The following is a 16,842-nucleotide window of genomic DNA, read 5'->3' as shown; positions in this document are numbered from 1 at the left end:
GAGGTGGAAATCGAGGATTTCGAATACGACGAGGACGAAGGAATTTATTACTATCCGTGTCCATGCGGCGATCAATTCCAAATATCTCTCGCCGAACTGGCCTGCGGCGAGGAAGAAGTCACATGTCCTTCCTGCTCTCTCGTAATTAAAGTAATTTATGATAAAGAATTATTTCGCGCTAAACAAGAAGAACTTGAGAAAAAAAGCGAAAAGAAGGAATTGACAGCGCAAAAAGTTTGAAGCTTGAAATAAAATTATTCTTGAAATATTTCTTGAGGTAAGTAGATTAGGATATTACCCTACAAAAGAATGCAATCTGACATCAGAGAAAGATAGTTTAAACTAACACTTAATACATAAAAAATAATAATTTACAAGTTGTCCTAAAACTCATGCAATTTAAGAAATTAAATTAATTATGACATTTTGTTATATTTAAAGAATTTTGTATAATTTTTTAACTTTAATACTTTTAGAAGTATTGTCATTTTTGTAACATTGATATTAATGTTATATATTTTTATATCACTGATTAGGATCATATACAACCAAAATGGCAGGACGTGGCAAAATAAAATCAGGTATGTCTTTCTCTATGGAGCAATTGGGCTTCTCTAAAGGAGAAATGTTACCAACATCAGTTTTGCAACCATCGCCAAGTTATCCCATGTTAGATCGTAAGGCTTTACCAGTACAGATAACAACTGAGATGGGCTATTTAGTAGAATTAAAGAGAGATTTCACTGAGTATATGCGGGAGTCGTCAAACAATGTGCAAGCTGTTGTATTGAACGAAGATATTGAACGATATTGTGAGGATTATGAAGAGGCTATGACAGGATATAATACATTGGAATATGAGTCAAATTATGATTGGAGTAGAATGCCGATGGAATTAAAATCATCGCGAAAGCGTAAAATCCAGCAACAAAGTGTGAAGCCAAGTAAGAAAAGGAAGGTCAAGGTGGAATTGGACATTGAAACAAAACTGATAGAATTGGAGAAAGAGGAAGATACAAAGCGGCTTGATATAGAGGAAGAGGTGGAAGAGGAAGAAGAGGACGAAGATCAGGAAGAGAAGACGAGTGAACGTGTGAAAGATGAAGAAGAAGTAGATGAAGAAATGGATGATGGGACTGATTATGCAAATGAATATTTTGATACTGGTGAAAATTATTACAGTGAAGATGATAATGATGATGTAGCTGTTTTTTGATATGTGAATTTAATGCATTCTCAATTTTAGAATTATTAATCTCTCTCTAAATTTGAATAATGTAAATGTAATATAATTTAATAGTGTAAATATTATAAATTTAGTTCACTTGTGTGATAGGTAAATTTTTTTTTATTTCTAATCGAATTGCATGTTATTAATTTTAATAGCATTGTATAAAGATAAAAATCAACATGTGAATTTAGTTAATGTTAATCCTTTGCACTTGGAGCCATCTCTGCTAAACTTACAATGTCCCCTCAAAGGGGACATCCGAGTGTAAAGGATTAAATTAGGGATGAGTATATCATGGCGAGCTCATTGAATTTGTACTGCTTCATATTTTTTCCATTTCTTTAACTATGTATATAATATAATACGTAAGCAAATTTTTGATCAAGTGGTAGTTTTAATAAGAACAAGACATTTGTTAACACATAATTGTTTATTGTATTTGACTCTTTGTTCTGATTGTATTTAATTTATTGTATTTGATTCTTTATTCTGAGGAAATTCTAATCTTCAATCTTAATCTTTAATTTATAGTTTAATATCGGCTTTTTGGTCAGCTGCATTGATTGTTAGGTGAAAATAAAAATAAATTCGAGGTTCGCTTATTCGCTCGACAGACATAAGAAGATAGTAGGAGGAAATTTAAGTGAAATTTATTACTATTTAAATTTAGTAAAATGAAAAACATGTGATATTTAAATGGTAATTATGGTAAAAAATTCAAGTAATAATAATCTCGAGTTAATATATTTTCACATATATCTAGGAAATTAATTTAAAATTATATTTGCAATTATTTAATTAGTATATGTTCTTTATAATCCTGTTTTGTTTTTCGCTTTTTTTCGTCGTTTTATAATAGATAATTATTTATATTATGGGCGGGGCAGAAAAATCAGTCGACGACGGTTTAGCAACCCATCATACATTCAGCGATATCTAAAAGACATCACAAATTCTTCGAAAATTAATTTTAACATCGATTACGTTATGTAACTCTTAAGGTTTCCTTCAGATTTCTTATTCGCACTGTTCTATGACACGTTGTATAACAGTTATTAGCAAAATTGATTTTTCTTGGAAACGATACTAAATTCTTCAGAGTATTCTGCTTTCTAGTTCGATAATTTTTCCATCATTTACGCACAATTATAAGATAACACACAACGTGTCCAGCACGTTAATTTGCCATAATGAAAAGTTATTTTGCTATATTGGATAAAAATTCATATTTTCAATAACTTGCTATAATTGATAAAAATTCATATTTCCAATAAAAAATATCCACAATATTTTCCTACATATTTTTTATCAATTGGAAAAGGATAGCAAGAAAATGTAGAATATTTCGCAATGCATGTATCTTGCTAAAAAAAGTCCAATGGCCTTTTTTTCTACAGCTTTTCTTAACTATATTGTAATCACAACAACCAAGTGCGTTTCGATTAGAATAAAAGAAAGAGCAAAGCGTATCTTTGAATATGAAAATAATACATATACATGGAATACATAATTAGCTAACTAAAATAGAACCTCGAAATAGTAGATAGTATTCATATTTTACGCACTAGACTATTTCTGGTTAGCGTAAATAAGGGTGGAGTAACAATCCAAGCGCATCTGTGGACGCAATGTCTTTCTCCGACGATGTAAAGATGTATTTGCATAAGTTTCACATGGCCTTGTATTTGATAGGAATGAGGTATTTTATTATAATGGGCCAGAGCGCTATACGATATACTATTTCGAGATTCCACGTATAAATCTCGCAACAATCGATCCAATGGCACAATAGAATTATTTCGTTATTTATGAGTCAAGAACAGGAAATTTCTCATAGTAAATATTTTAAATGCGTTTGTAAATAAACTTGTGAATTAATACGAATGCAATAATATTAATGCAATAATAAGGATAATGCAATAATATTAATGCAATGATAAAGATGCTAGTAATATAAATGTTGGATACGATGGACGTAATATTTGCCTTTGCTTTCAATTGTTATGGAGAGCGAAGAGAGATTGTTTTGTCATAGATTGTGAATTGCATTTTAATGAACATGACACGCGATCTAACATTTTGAAAAATCACAAAAACATGTCGATTTTTGAATTCGGACGGGCAGTGTAAGCTTGCAAAGTGCTTTTTTGATGTGCTGTGATATATACGAGTATATGTACCATATTTCTTTTGATAGCGTTTATTTCGAATGCTTAAATTTTTATCATTAAGCAAAAAGAAGCAAGACTTGTTGCATTTGAGTCAAGCGCACAAGTGTATCATTTTAAATTAAATACTGGAGTTCACATGCATTTAAAATATTCTTTTTTAATCCATTAATTTTTATTTTCATTGTAATTTTCATTTTATTCTATTTTCTCTATTTAATTTTATCTTATTCTTTCCTTAATCCATTTTATTTTATTTAAAATTATATATGAAATTTTCAAAAGCTGATATTTTATTATTCAGTAAAACTTTATATAGTTTTATAGTGATTGTATATATAGAGAAAATAAAATAAAAATGATAAATTTTAACTTAAATATATAAACAAATTTTTCCACATTTGTGTGGTTAATATAAAATCTGTTAATAATTAAAGATTCCTAGTTAAATTGATTGCCATAAAAATTAATGTATGTTTAATTAATATATGTTTAATTTAAATGTTAAGAATGTTCGTACGAAAGCGCACAACAAGCTAACAATCGTATTGAGATTGCATTAGACACAAATGAATTTGGAGTTGCAGCCAGTTCTTCATCGTCACTTAAACGATGCTATGAAGCGTCTACGTCTGTGATGGAACAATCGGTGACGATGATAACTCCTATCAATAGAATTTAAAAATTCAGATAACGATCGTCTAAGAGACGTCATAAAGATTTATCACAATCTTTTAATTTTTAATCTTTTCGAATATATCTTTCGGATGCCTTTTAAATGTCTCTTGTGCAATTTCGTGTTATTTGGGAAAAATGATTGGCATTTTGGCTCGTATGTTGCAGTAAAAGATTATTTATCTTGAGTTTCGTGAATCAAAACCACATGATTTATTCTAACAATAAGTATCATTATTATTCTCTTTCCTTTACTTCAGTGACTTGCTAACAGTTTTTCTAACATTGAGTAAGAATATTTAATCATCGCGTTACAATTGCGACATTGAAAGGCAAAAGGCAAACGTACAAAAAGGATTATATTCTTGCCCAAAATCTGTCGCAATCCTAAGTAAAAGATCATTCTCTGGATGAAAAATTAGGCCGACTTTTTACGCAATGGACTTTTGGAGGGAAGCGCTACTGTGCGATTCGTACACATAATATGCTTCAGTGGTCCTCAGATTTTTCCTATTTTACGAATAATTTTCAAATTTTATTCTGGAAATTGTCAAATAATTATTAAAAGCAGTAAACTATAAGTATTTGCTTTTCGTGAACATTTACATATAAAATGTTACGATTTTTAAATCAAACGAAGATACAGTAATGTACCTATAAAATTAGAATACATTTTTATATTTGTAGATTTTTATTTAATTATTTTTTTGTAATTAAATAATAAGAAAGATAAATATGTAATATATATAAAATTAAATATATAAGATTAAATAAACCAATCTCAATTTTTTTGTATATTATCTCTTGAAATAAAATCTGAGAATCACTGATCGACTTGAAGCTTTCACAACAGCTAAACTTTTATTTACGCCGGATGAAACTTGTTTATCGTTCTCTCACACAGTCAGGTTAACAATTATTCTTGTCATTCGAAATCAGCTTCACGTTCAATATCGAATAACGATATCATCGTCAGCGATCGCTCGTTTCAGAGCAACACAATTCAAATTTCCTTTCATCTCTTGAATCCTTCATCTTGTGAATCTAATTCTGTCCACCCAATTCCTTCCGTCTATTGTTTATTCCAGCTTTTGTTGCTTTTTATGTATTTAGCGGTGTGTGTGTCGTCAGTATTATTAATTATCATTTAACATCATTATTGTTATAATTATTATCGTTACTGCTTTATTGCAGTTGATTGGCTTTTGGACGTGGACTGTGGATGGAGTGTAATGTATATGCGTGTGCACGCTCATGAAAGAAAAAAAACTCCTTTTTTTCGTCTTTTAACATTCTCAAACAAGAACGAGCGAGTGTTTTCCGAATTCTTTGGTTCATCCGACAATTGATAAATGATGAAAATAAAATAAATTTTATTTATTTATCATTTTGCAATAGAATATCAAATTTAACGTTTAAATATAATTTAATTTAAATTAAATTAAATTAAAATTATATTTAAATTTAATTTAATTAAAATTTAATTAATTTAAATTGTCTTTTATATATAAAGTATTCGAATAAAATTTTAATATTTTTTCAGTTTTCTTAAATCGAATATACTTTATGTTTTAAAATATTTAAAATACTTAAGATATGTTTTATTACTTGTCACAGATATTTGATGGTAAACAATAGAACATTTTCAATATTTATCGCAAATCCAAATGAAAAATCGGTGAACTCTCGCTTGTCATCGATCTCTCTCTAAGCTTTTTTAGATCTTTTTTTCATCATCATTATCGTCATCATTGTTTTCTTCAAAGAGGAACGTACGAAAGAATATATACACATTTGCGTAAGAAAACAGACGGAATATACAGCATGCATAGATAGCGTCCACTTTTTTTCTTGTTCTTTTCTTTCGATTCGCTTCTGATTCAGAAATCCCTATTTTCATTTTCGATAAATTTTAGTATAACGCTGGAATCGCATTCCTCGAACGTAATCGTCATAATTATCGTCGTCGTCACACACATAGCAATATTTTATGTTAAACCTTAATTGCGAAGATGTTCAACGCACTACATACTCTGTGTGAAAAAACACTACACTTCACTACAGTGATTTATTTCGCTTCGTAAGTGATGATTAAATTGTTCGAGACCGCTCTCCCGACCATTTACGCCGCGATTTGCGGTGAACGATGCAATAAAAATTAATCATTTCTGACTTTCGAAATATTTTTGCTATAATAGTATGCGATGAATTTAATTATACAACCTCTTTTCTGTAAAAAAAAGTCGTGTTGCTTGTAGTCGCAGAATTTGCGATACATACGTAGTACAGTTCTTATTTCTAGAAATTGATGTAAATTTTAGTTGCAAAACAATTGAAGATGTTTCTATTTTACATATTGTATATATATTCGTCGGTTTGGAATATAATTATCATTATATTCCATTATAATTATCATTATATTATCATGTCATGTTCTCATTATGACAAGGTATAAAACTTGAAGTAATCGATGCGGTTTTATAATTGAGATTTAATTGTTTAAAGCAAATTTTTACAAACTGCATGGAAAATGTGCTTAAAGCTATATTTTAAAAGTGTGAATAAGAAATGTCATTTATTACACATTTTTCTTAGCTTTTAGCTAGAAATTAACAACGGTGAACTCGTCCACAAAATCACACGCGAGATGGTCGAGATTCGGTTTAGAAATGGAATAAGTTTTTTCGTGACAATAACATGTAAAAAAAGAGAGATCTTCTCTCTATTCGAAAAGAAATTTATTTCGCGGCTCTGCATCCCGAGGATTCCACAGATCTCTTCAATCTACTACGTATGTAATTCTTATCTTACTGTTAGACATTATTCTGCAAAACAAGATGAGAAAAAAATTAATTTCCTAAAATTTAAAAATCAATACAAAAATAATAAATTATACACATATAAATATACTACAATTAAATAAATATTTCAAATATATTATATTTAAATAAATAAATAAAAATAGATTAATTTGGTTGTAACTACTTTGTCGTAAAATATTTAGGCATAATCTTCTGCAAATAATTAAGTTGCATAATATTATTTCATTAAATAATATTATTTAATAATGATATTGCCGATCTGAAGAATTCTCAATGAGATACCGTACTTTATTTATAATCCGCGAGTGCTATAATATCCCATAATTGTATACATAGTGTATACGTGTTAATATAATTATTATATATTCCATATATAGACTTATATAAAACGCACGAGAAGCGATTAAAAGGCTACTTATTCTTCCCGATTTTATTTATTTATAGCAACAAGCTGTTTTTTTTACCTATCGATACTCGATACTCGGCTTCGAGTTTTATAAATGGAAAAAGAATTCGGATTTAACTATGTGTCGATCTCGTATGTACGGGACCACTTTAATATCCTATATAACGTTAATGTATTCGCGTAAATGTGTATTTCGTCTTAAATACTTGTCCACGTGTCGGTAAATGCACGTATGTATGTGCGTACGTGTATTTGTATCCGCATATATGTTTGATATATATATGTGTGTATATGTGGATAAAAAAAGAAGTTTTTGATAAAATAAATCCTTTTATATCCCATTTTTTGCAGCTAATTTTGCACAAAGAAGAAACATTGCTATATATTTATCCCATATATTAATATAAATAAAACAATGTATTTTGATAGATACACTTTGCAATATTTTTTTGTCTTTTATATGAAAATATTCCAAACAAAATGGATGAGCAAATAAATTTACGCACTATATGCATCTCACGTGATCTATTGTATTTTGTTTTTTGCAGCCTATGAAATCTCGCAATGAGATCATTGATCAATCGAAGATGAAATATACGAATATCTTTTTAGCATGTGTTTGTATATGTAAGCATGTGTGTGTAAATGTTAAATAGTTATGTTCTCAAGTTATTCCTTGAGTTCGAGACCGACGCATTACCTGCACGCACCGTCATTGTATAAGTTTTTCATGTCAGTCCTTCACCCTAATTTGGATTCTTCATCTTAACGTTTTTTTGTCTGGAATTACCTCATTTTTTTGTTACTAATAATGAAAATCTGCGCGGATCCATGATATTCTACGGTCTATCTTCTGATTGCGAAGAAAGAAAAAAACTTTCTTATTAAAACTTTCGTATTAATGATCGATAATTTGATTTAAAGATTTTTTTATCTTTTCGAATTTATATTCCTCCGTGGAAGTTTTAGGATCTAATCTTGTTTAATCCAAGATACTTAATATCATCTTGATCATTTTGAGCGTATACTATTTTTGCATCTTAGTTGTTTCTAATAAAGGCGTAAATCAATTATCGATCATAATTTTCAGGAATCTTCAGCAGCATTGATTAGTTGTTACAGTTGTCCCTTACCTTTTTATCTTTTAATGAAAATATTTTTTTTTCATATTGATGTGCGATCGTATTCTTTGAGAAATTCTAATTTATATTCGGTAGATGTGATTTTTTTTCGAATATCAGAATCAGCAATATGCTAATGTGAAGAAATCTGAAAGGTTTCGGTCACGAGGATCTTAAATTATCATCGGTGATCAGTGGGAAAAGTTCTTTTACGGGGACATTATCTCGGCTCATCTCTTCACTTTTTCATGTACTACAATCTCGTTTCTCAAGCAATTAGAAGCTATGACAGTACGTGGACAGACCAACCGGTAGGAAGGTGGAATTTTGTCCCTTTCCCGGGAGGGTTTATCTTGCCTTTCCGAGACAAAAAACGTGGAATCCTTCGTTGAAACGTTCTTTTCCTTTTTTTTTCAAAGAACGCGGGAGACTTCTAATTCTCTGAGCCATTATTACCCTTTCCCCAGAACTTGTCAAAGCGATTACGCGCTTTTTCAAGAACGTCACCGCCGAACGTCGCCGTCGAGTGTTGTGTCGATTCCGGCACTATTGCTGGTGCCTCTAAAACGTGATAACCGCCTACGGTGCTACTTCCGGTGCTCGTAGTACCGCCGCTACCGCCAGTATCCTGAGGTGACGATTCAGCCTCGAGGATACGGTAACTCTGTGTTGCAGGTGACGTAGATGACGTAGTTGTTGTCACCAGCGTCGTCGTTGTCGGCAGACTGCTATCTTTCTTCTTCTCTTCGAACGTCGGACAAGCCTCCAAGCATCTCAAATTCGTACCTGCCACGGATTTTGCCGACGATTCTGGGCTTTGCCGTTCTTTCGTCTCCTCAATTATCTAGAATTGAATATAGGAAGAATAATTCTAATTATCTCTCTCTTAAGTGAGTTATCGCTATTTTATATTTCGCATTTATTTATGTAGCATAAATCAGATTTATGTAAACTAATTTAGATTATAGATTAGATTCCATGAATATTTAGAGCAAGATGTACGTATGTATCTGTCGAGTCTCTTTTCTTTATCGAATAAAATATAATAATTAAGAAGTTCGTGAGTTCTCACAAGTATACACGTACCTCTCTCTTTCTAAGCCGTATATTTTGTCAGAGTCTTTTATTAATTTTTCTGCAGATATACGGGACCTACAGTTTAACCCCGGTTCCAAAATTTCGGCAAAATTCGAGGGATTCTTTGACAATATGCCATTGCCTTCTGAGAAATGGCGATCGAATGTTCGATATTTCAGACTGGATTCAAGCTCGGCACATACGTGTGTATTTATGTAAATGTATTAAAAAATGTACAAGGTATAAACAAAAGTTGGAATATTATTCTCAGTGCATTCTGGACTAAATCAAACAAGTCTTTTATAAATCCTTATTATTTTTTTTCTTGAACGAATAATTATCAAGATACCGTAAACCAAGATTAAAAATTGAAAAATTTGATTAATAATGCGATGCGAATATCTCCATTTAGGAGTAAACTTCAACGCAGATTCTTCACTACCGAGAAGCAGCACATGAATATAATAAGATTCATGCATATATTTATTATATACATCCGTAAAATATGATAAATACGGAAAATAAAAATGAAAGAGTTAATGTAATAGTAAAGTTAAGCGTTAAAAAATTATTATATTTCTAGAATAACTGCTCCTTCTTTAGTACAGTGTCTATCCATCACGTATTATTGGTCAAATTTTTCTTTATTTAAATTTTTAATTTATTATATCTCGATAATCATTGAAAGAAGAAATAGTAAAGAACTTTTCGACACATTTCAACGCTTTGATTCCAGAAATACGCTATTTATAAAATAATTCCCAAACTTTTCTTTACATTCTATAATAATGTTTCTGACCTTCTCAGTCTTCGTGGATGTATCCTGTATATTCGTGGGCAATGGACTATCCCTTTCTGAGTCCAGATCCTTGTGGCCGTTTATGCCGCTAAAACTACCGAGCGAGACGCTTTCACTCTCGGGCGACTTGTAGCCGGAGTGCTGAGAATGCTGTGATTTATGTTGTGCCGCGAGTTCTGGAGGTGCTGATTGCGGTGCTGATGGTACAGATGATGGTGCCCACGTCTTTGTCTCGCTATGCGGACGCGTGAGGGGTTCTTTGAAAGAAATAATTAAAATTACAATCAAAATAATATTATATCTCATTATGTATTTAATTAAAATTATAACCACAATTACTAGTAATGTAAAGAAAAAGTGCTAAAATCGACATATCATTTTTGAGTTTTAATCTCTAATAATAAGAGAATTATAAAATAATATAAAAAGAAAATAAAATAATAGAATTTATAAAAATATAAAAGTTTAAAATATGAAACAAAATTGAGAGAGATAGATCATAATAAATATATATTAAATTAAATGACAAACTGAACTCTGTTGTAAGTATAATGATTGCTTACAAAAGCTACCTGAAATGGAAAGATATGCATAACTTATTTTATAACTTATGTTATTTTATAACATATATATCGGCTTTTTAAATATTTTTTTCTCTAAAATTCTTTCTGTAAAATTTTTTTTCTAAAATTTTCATCAAAGACAATTAATTCTTCTGAAAAGCTTTTCGATTATTATTATTTTTCGCTTAGTGCCATCAAATTATCTTACCTTCTCGGACATTTTGCGTAACAGTGAAAGTTTTGCCAGTGTCAAGAGGTACGGTCCAGTTTACAGGTTCTGGCGAACGCATGATCATCTGTTCTGGCGACTTTACCCTTGTCGGTTCCGGTGGACTCTTCACTACTGGTTCGTCATCCAACCATTGATTTGCTTGTGTAGCAGACATCGGTGCTACCGCGTGTGTTTGCGACAGTGGCGTCGAAGCGACACTCGAGTCTCCACCGGTGACATCCCCGTTTATCTGGGGCTCCGCCGTCACTGGAACGTTTGGAGCAAACCGTTTTATTCATCGATATGGTAAATGATCGTCCTAAATCCCGTGTCTCGACGATGATGAGTTGAACTGCCTTTGCACTCGATGATAAGTCAAATTGTCATCAGCACGTATGTTAGATAATTCATTCATCTTAATATTAATTTCATAATTTATTTATTTATTTATAAATTGCTTATAAAATACTGCTCTAGTTAACAATTAATAATGTACGCGAATTAAACAATATCTAGATGTTAATTATCATGTTGCAATTCGATTTGAGATTTGCTATTTACAATAATTTAAAAATTTACGTAAATCACGGATTGTTTGCATTTTTTGTTATTTTAAACGTTTTTCTTACATATTATGTACATTTACTTACATTATTTCTTAATTTTCTATACATTTTATAACACTAATTTGGCTAAAAAAAATCTAGAATACTCTGTATCGTCGTTTGTTGATTATATAATATCAATACTGAGTATGCGCTGATTATTTTGCGTTGCTGTGACAAAATATATTTATATCTTTATTAATGTGCAGAAGAAAGAGATCGTGATATTTTTATATATTAGTCTCAATATCATCTTATCTTTTTGAGAAAGAAGGGATCAGATTTGATGCCATCGAGTGCAGGCGAAATTCTCTCTTGTGAGTGTGAGTAGAAAAGAATATACATGGAGGTTGCGAATAGTACATATACATATACATATAAATATATATATGTATATGTGTGTATATGTGTGTGTGTGTATCCGAAATCTCCGTGTGTGTGTGTGTGTGTGTTGTTGTTGTTGTTGTTGTTGTTGTTGTTGTGTGTGTGTGTGTGTGTGTGTGTGTGTGTGTGTGTGTGTGTGTGTGTGTGTGTGTGTGTGTGTGTGTGTGTGTGTGTGTGTGTGTAATACACATAGGTTCTGGAAATACACTGATTGTACTTAGGATGCAAAATAAATACGCAACAATACATAGATACAAATACAGACATACGACAAAAAATATAGAAAGGCACAATGCGGATGTGTGTGTGTATACACACGAGACACGCGATACATAGATACATATAATATGATGTGTGCGAATATATGTGTTGCCCAACAGGTTGATAAAAGTTATAACATATACTATATCGTTTTCGTTGTAAATTGCGGAAACAATTACTCAGTTCCTTACAAATTAAGCGTTATATTATATGCCTTGTTGTCTGTTTGTTCGACGATTAAGTTTTTAGAAAAAGAAAAAAGGGATTATATAGAGAAAAGAGTGATATTTGTGCTATAAATAACTAATTTTGTTCTCCATTTTTATAGAGGCATTTCTCGTTATGTCCGCAAAATGTTCATTTTTCAAAGAAAATGATACTCGTTTTATAATAAAAGCATTAAATGCCAATTAAGTTGATAACATTTCTTTAAGTAAGATTTCATTTTCCTTAACATTACTTAACAATTTTGTAAATGAAAATTATCTCCACTATTTTAACGAAATAAAAAGAGAAAAAGAATAAAAAGTTCTTTTTAGTAAAGAAAGCTTTTATATTCTTTCATTATTATTATAAAAACATCTGGTAAATGATGTATATCATATATATAATTTTAAAAGAGAACTTCATAAATCAATTATTATTACTAAAAATATTAAAATTAATTACACTGAAAAGAAATTTGATGTCAATATATGTTTCCAGAATTATGTTATTTTTTAATATTTTCAATTATTATATTTGTGTCAATCAGATAACAATTTTTCAAAGAATTATGGATTGAAAAATTGTCTTTACTTATATTGTCTTTAGATACATGTATACCATTATATCTCATTGTCAGAAATACGAAAGAGATAGTAATTATTAATCTATTTAAACGACGTTCCACGCAAGATCACATAGTTGGTAATCCAAATATTAGCAATGGAAATTGAAGGCTCTGATATCAAATATCCATAACATGAGAAACAGGCTAAATGAGAGCCAGGCACGGTAAGCAGAGCGCAATTCTTCATCTTCTTTAATATGGTTTATTAATTAATCCATATACGTTCCGATTACCTAATTGGATCATCATTAGCAAAATAATTAAAATAATGAATGCATACGCCCTTTTGTGATCTCGATAATTTATACGACGGAATAAAAGCCACGAACCTCTCTCTTCAATTCCAAAATGTTGAAGAGAGAATTTCACTCATAGTTTAAAAGTATCATGTAATGTCCAAAAACTCAATAAATCTTCGCGTAAGCATTTCCAGCTCAACATACTGAGAGCCATAAGAGTCGGAGCGCAATTATCAGTTAGACAAATATCAAAGTATTTCACTTATAAAAATCAGTATAAAAGCTATTATAGCTTTAATATTTTTGTATTAAAATTTTGACTTCATGTTCTAAAATATACAATTAAAATATTGTATAAGTTATATGAGCATTCTGTACATACACACCCGCACACATTAATTCTTGTGTTTGATTTAATATGTTAGATAAAATATAAAATGTAATCTTCCAAACAGAAAAATGGGATAATTAATTAGACGGTAGACAATTTTTTTCCTGTCGCATCACATCAATTTATCTATCCATTGGGTGAAAAGGAGAAGAAAAACAAATTTTTTAAATGGAAATTTCCGGCAAAATTGATATCCCTTAATCAATCTGTAAGAGACAAATTCCAATGATTTATAATGTTATCTTTAATATTATAATTGCAAAGAATTTTTGATAGTTGCCTCAGGAGAACGTTAATTTTTATTCGATGCAATCTGATAATATTTATAACATAATATAATAACATCTATAATATTTATAACATAATATAATAACATAATATTTTAGGTCACTGGATTTGTCTTTTTAAGACTTGGTATTATTTTTATCGAGGATTTCCATTTGAAAAATTTGCTTTCCCTTCTCTCCTCACTAACAGGATGGATTTCATAAATTGGCATGACTCAACTGAACTCGACTCGAAATTAGGTCACTCTATTAATTGAGCAGTTTTTATTTTTTTTATTTTCGTTTAAAGGACTACATGTTACATAATATAGTCGGATACTAAATTGAACATTATATATATATATATATATATATATATATATATATATATATATAAATGTATATTTAAGTTTTTAGTAATGTATATTTCGTTCATTCTATAGATGTTTCCTTAGTTGCTTAGATTTTTAAAAATGTCTTTGCTTTATCTTTATTATTTTCCTTAGAGAGAGAGAGAAGAGCAATCAAAATAATTATATTAAAATCTTCCATAAATCGATGTATCCTGATTTGTATATATATATATATATATATATATATATATATATATATATATATATATATATATACTGATATAATATAATATTTTGAAATGTCAATAATTCATGAAATGTAAATAAATTTGACTTGTTTGATTTGTATTTGCTTTCTAAGGATAATAACTGTTATTTGTATTCATAAAGAATTTTAATATTAAGATAAATAAAAAATTATAAATATTTAAACGTTATAAATATTTATTAAGGTTTATAAATTGTTGATTATAAATTGTAGTTTGAAAATTCTTTATAAATAAAAAATGTGTGTGTAATCATAAAATATAATCAGTAAATAAATAATATGTTACAGTATTTTTCCATATTTTTATTATATTTCTGTAGTTTTCCCTGAATTGATTTTAAAAAACAATTTAGCAAATTTCAATTTCCATGTTTTTCTATTCTTAAAAGAAATTATTTGCATATAAAATATTTGGCTTAATATAGTCTAGAATCTCATTAGTTTTGGCTCTCTGAGAAGATAGGAGCAAAAAATAGAATTATAAGATAAAAAAAGTCTACTTTTTTATTTTACTTTTTTCCCATCATTTACTAAAAAATAATATATAATTTATCCTTTCAATCTTATCTAGAAATTTATCTTAATATTTCATCTTAAAGGGAAAGAGAGATCATTATATTTTATGCAATAAATTCTCTTTCATGTGTACTAAATCTTAAAATATTTATCATAGTCATAGCATCTAAATATTAACTCCATTAAATTGACATTCTGCTAAATTGACATCGTGCAATATGACGAGAGAAGGTAATGGTTAGAGCGCACAGAAAAAAAGGAAGGAACAAGAAAAAGACACAGGTCAGTGAGTGAGAGAGTGAAAGATTACACAGAGGTAGAGAAACAGAGATATCCTGTACCAAAGTTACACCTACGTATAGATACACAATACAGCGAGTACACGAAGCGACGATACTGATCAATGATTGAGCAACGTCAAAAAAAAAGGAGCAAGATGCTATAAACCGAAACCACGACAACATGCTACTTACTAGCTTGGACGACGGCAGTAGCGGCTTGATTTGATGCGGATCGCGTATCGAGGGATGATTTGGATGATGGATCATTGCCGGCGGCTGCAGCCGCAGCTGCTGGATGCCCGCGGGCCAATTTTGTCTGAACCTCGTCATTCGCACCTCGGCACCTTTGGCTTAAATCTTTAACGCCGCGCTCCGGCCTGGCCGCAGCAGCAGCACCCGACGTAGGTGGGTGATGGACGGTCGTATGAACCGAATGCTTTACCGGGGAACGTTTTACCGGGGCGGTACTTGCACTAGTACTGTTAGCGGTAGTGACAGTGGTGGTGGTGTTGGTGGTGATGGTGGTTGTGAATTTGGCATGATGAAGAGGGCGATGGGGAAGGGCGGTGGTCGCGAGGAAGGCTAAAACATATCGTACAAGAAACAGTACAATTGATGATTAAAGCTCTAGGCCGTTTCTTGTGCGCTCGCAAAAGCTTGCCTAGTCTGTCTAATCCTGGCAAAAGTCGAAACTAGTAGCTCATTGGAAGCATGGTCTTTGGTATCTATTCGCTCTTGTGAAACTGAAAGAAAGCTTTCGAAAAAAACATAAAATGATTAATTTTGTTTGCAAAAGTTTAATCTTAATATCTATGCATCTCATATTTCTTGTGTTCAATTATATAAAATCGATATAGTTTGATTTTGTCAATAATTCTTTCTTCGACAAGTTCCAACTTTTTTTTATTATATGCAAATTAAACTGCTGCAATATATTTAAAATATAGATTTTTTTTACTATATAGAACTTATTATGTATAGAGAACTGAGTTGTTTATCTATAACTTTCTCTTAAGAAAATATGTGTTGAAAAATAAGACAATATTATTTTTAATAATATATTATTTTATCAAAACGTTATCCAATAAACACTGTTTATTGCAATATGTTTATTGCAATAATATAACGTAATAGTTCACGAATAATATAATGGAAGTTATTTATACGATATAAAAATATTATATGTAATACATGGGGCTCAAAAGTTCAGAGAATTTTAATTCAGTGCACAAATCATATGTTCGGCCTACCATTGCTAAATAAGGTAAGAACGGTACTCTTTGTGAATTAGTGTGTGCCAATAATTGTCAAGTGCGTTCACGAGTTTTGTGAGTTTTTGTTACATTGTATTTTAGTGGTTTACGATTTTTTAA

General features: G+C 30.3%; 2 protein-coding genes across 16 annotated transcripts in view; one reads left to right on the top strand and one right to left on the bottom strand.

Moving 5' to 3' along the window:
* The first annotated feature begins 137 nt into the window (after positions 1–137).
* Positions 138–3,543, top strand: Polr3g (RNA polymerase III subunit G). Its single transcript, XM_083081117.1, has 2 exons — positions 138–277; positions 537–3,543. Exon 2 carries the CDS (start codon positions 554–556, stop codon positions 1,214–1,216), a length of 663 nt encoding a protein of 220 aa, XP_082937243.1. The 5' UTR covers positions 138–277; positions 537–553; the 3' UTR covers positions 1,217–3,543.
* The window catches only part of LOC145961175 (uncharacterized), a 66,829-nt gene continuing 51,946 nt past the window's right edge, over positions 1,960–16,842 (bottom strand). For 14 of the 15 annotated variants that reach the window (XM_083081092.1, XM_083081093.1, XM_083081083.1 and 11 more), the window contains 4 exons: positions 15,662–16,051; positions 11,071–11,340; positions 10,300–10,556; positions 1,960–9,267 (listed from right to left, as the gene is read on the bottom strand). In XM_083081092.1, the coding sequence (XP_082937218.1) occupies positions 8,857–9,267; positions 10,300–10,556; positions 11,071–11,340; positions 15,662–16,051 (1,328 nt within the window). In that variant the 3' untranslated portion in view covers positions 1,960–8,856. The remainder of the gene's footprint in view (positions 9,268–10,299; positions 10,557–11,070; positions 11,341–15,661; positions 16,052–16,842) is intronic. The other variant, XM_083081098.1, reaches the window with a different exon arrangement.

This window comes from Camponotus vicinus, unplaced genomic scaffold (assembly GCF_025532165.1).
Source record: "Camponotus vicinus isolate PSW18456_S1 unplaced genomic scaffold, iyCamVici1.0 SCAF_11, whole genome shotgun sequence".
In the NCBI taxonomy this organism is placed as follows: domain Eukaryota; kingdom Metazoa; phylum Arthropoda; class Insecta; order Hymenoptera; family Formicidae; genus Camponotus; species Camponotus vicinus.
Note: the sequence above shows the minus strand (reverse complement) of the source record. Positions and strands in the feature narration are given on the sequence as shown.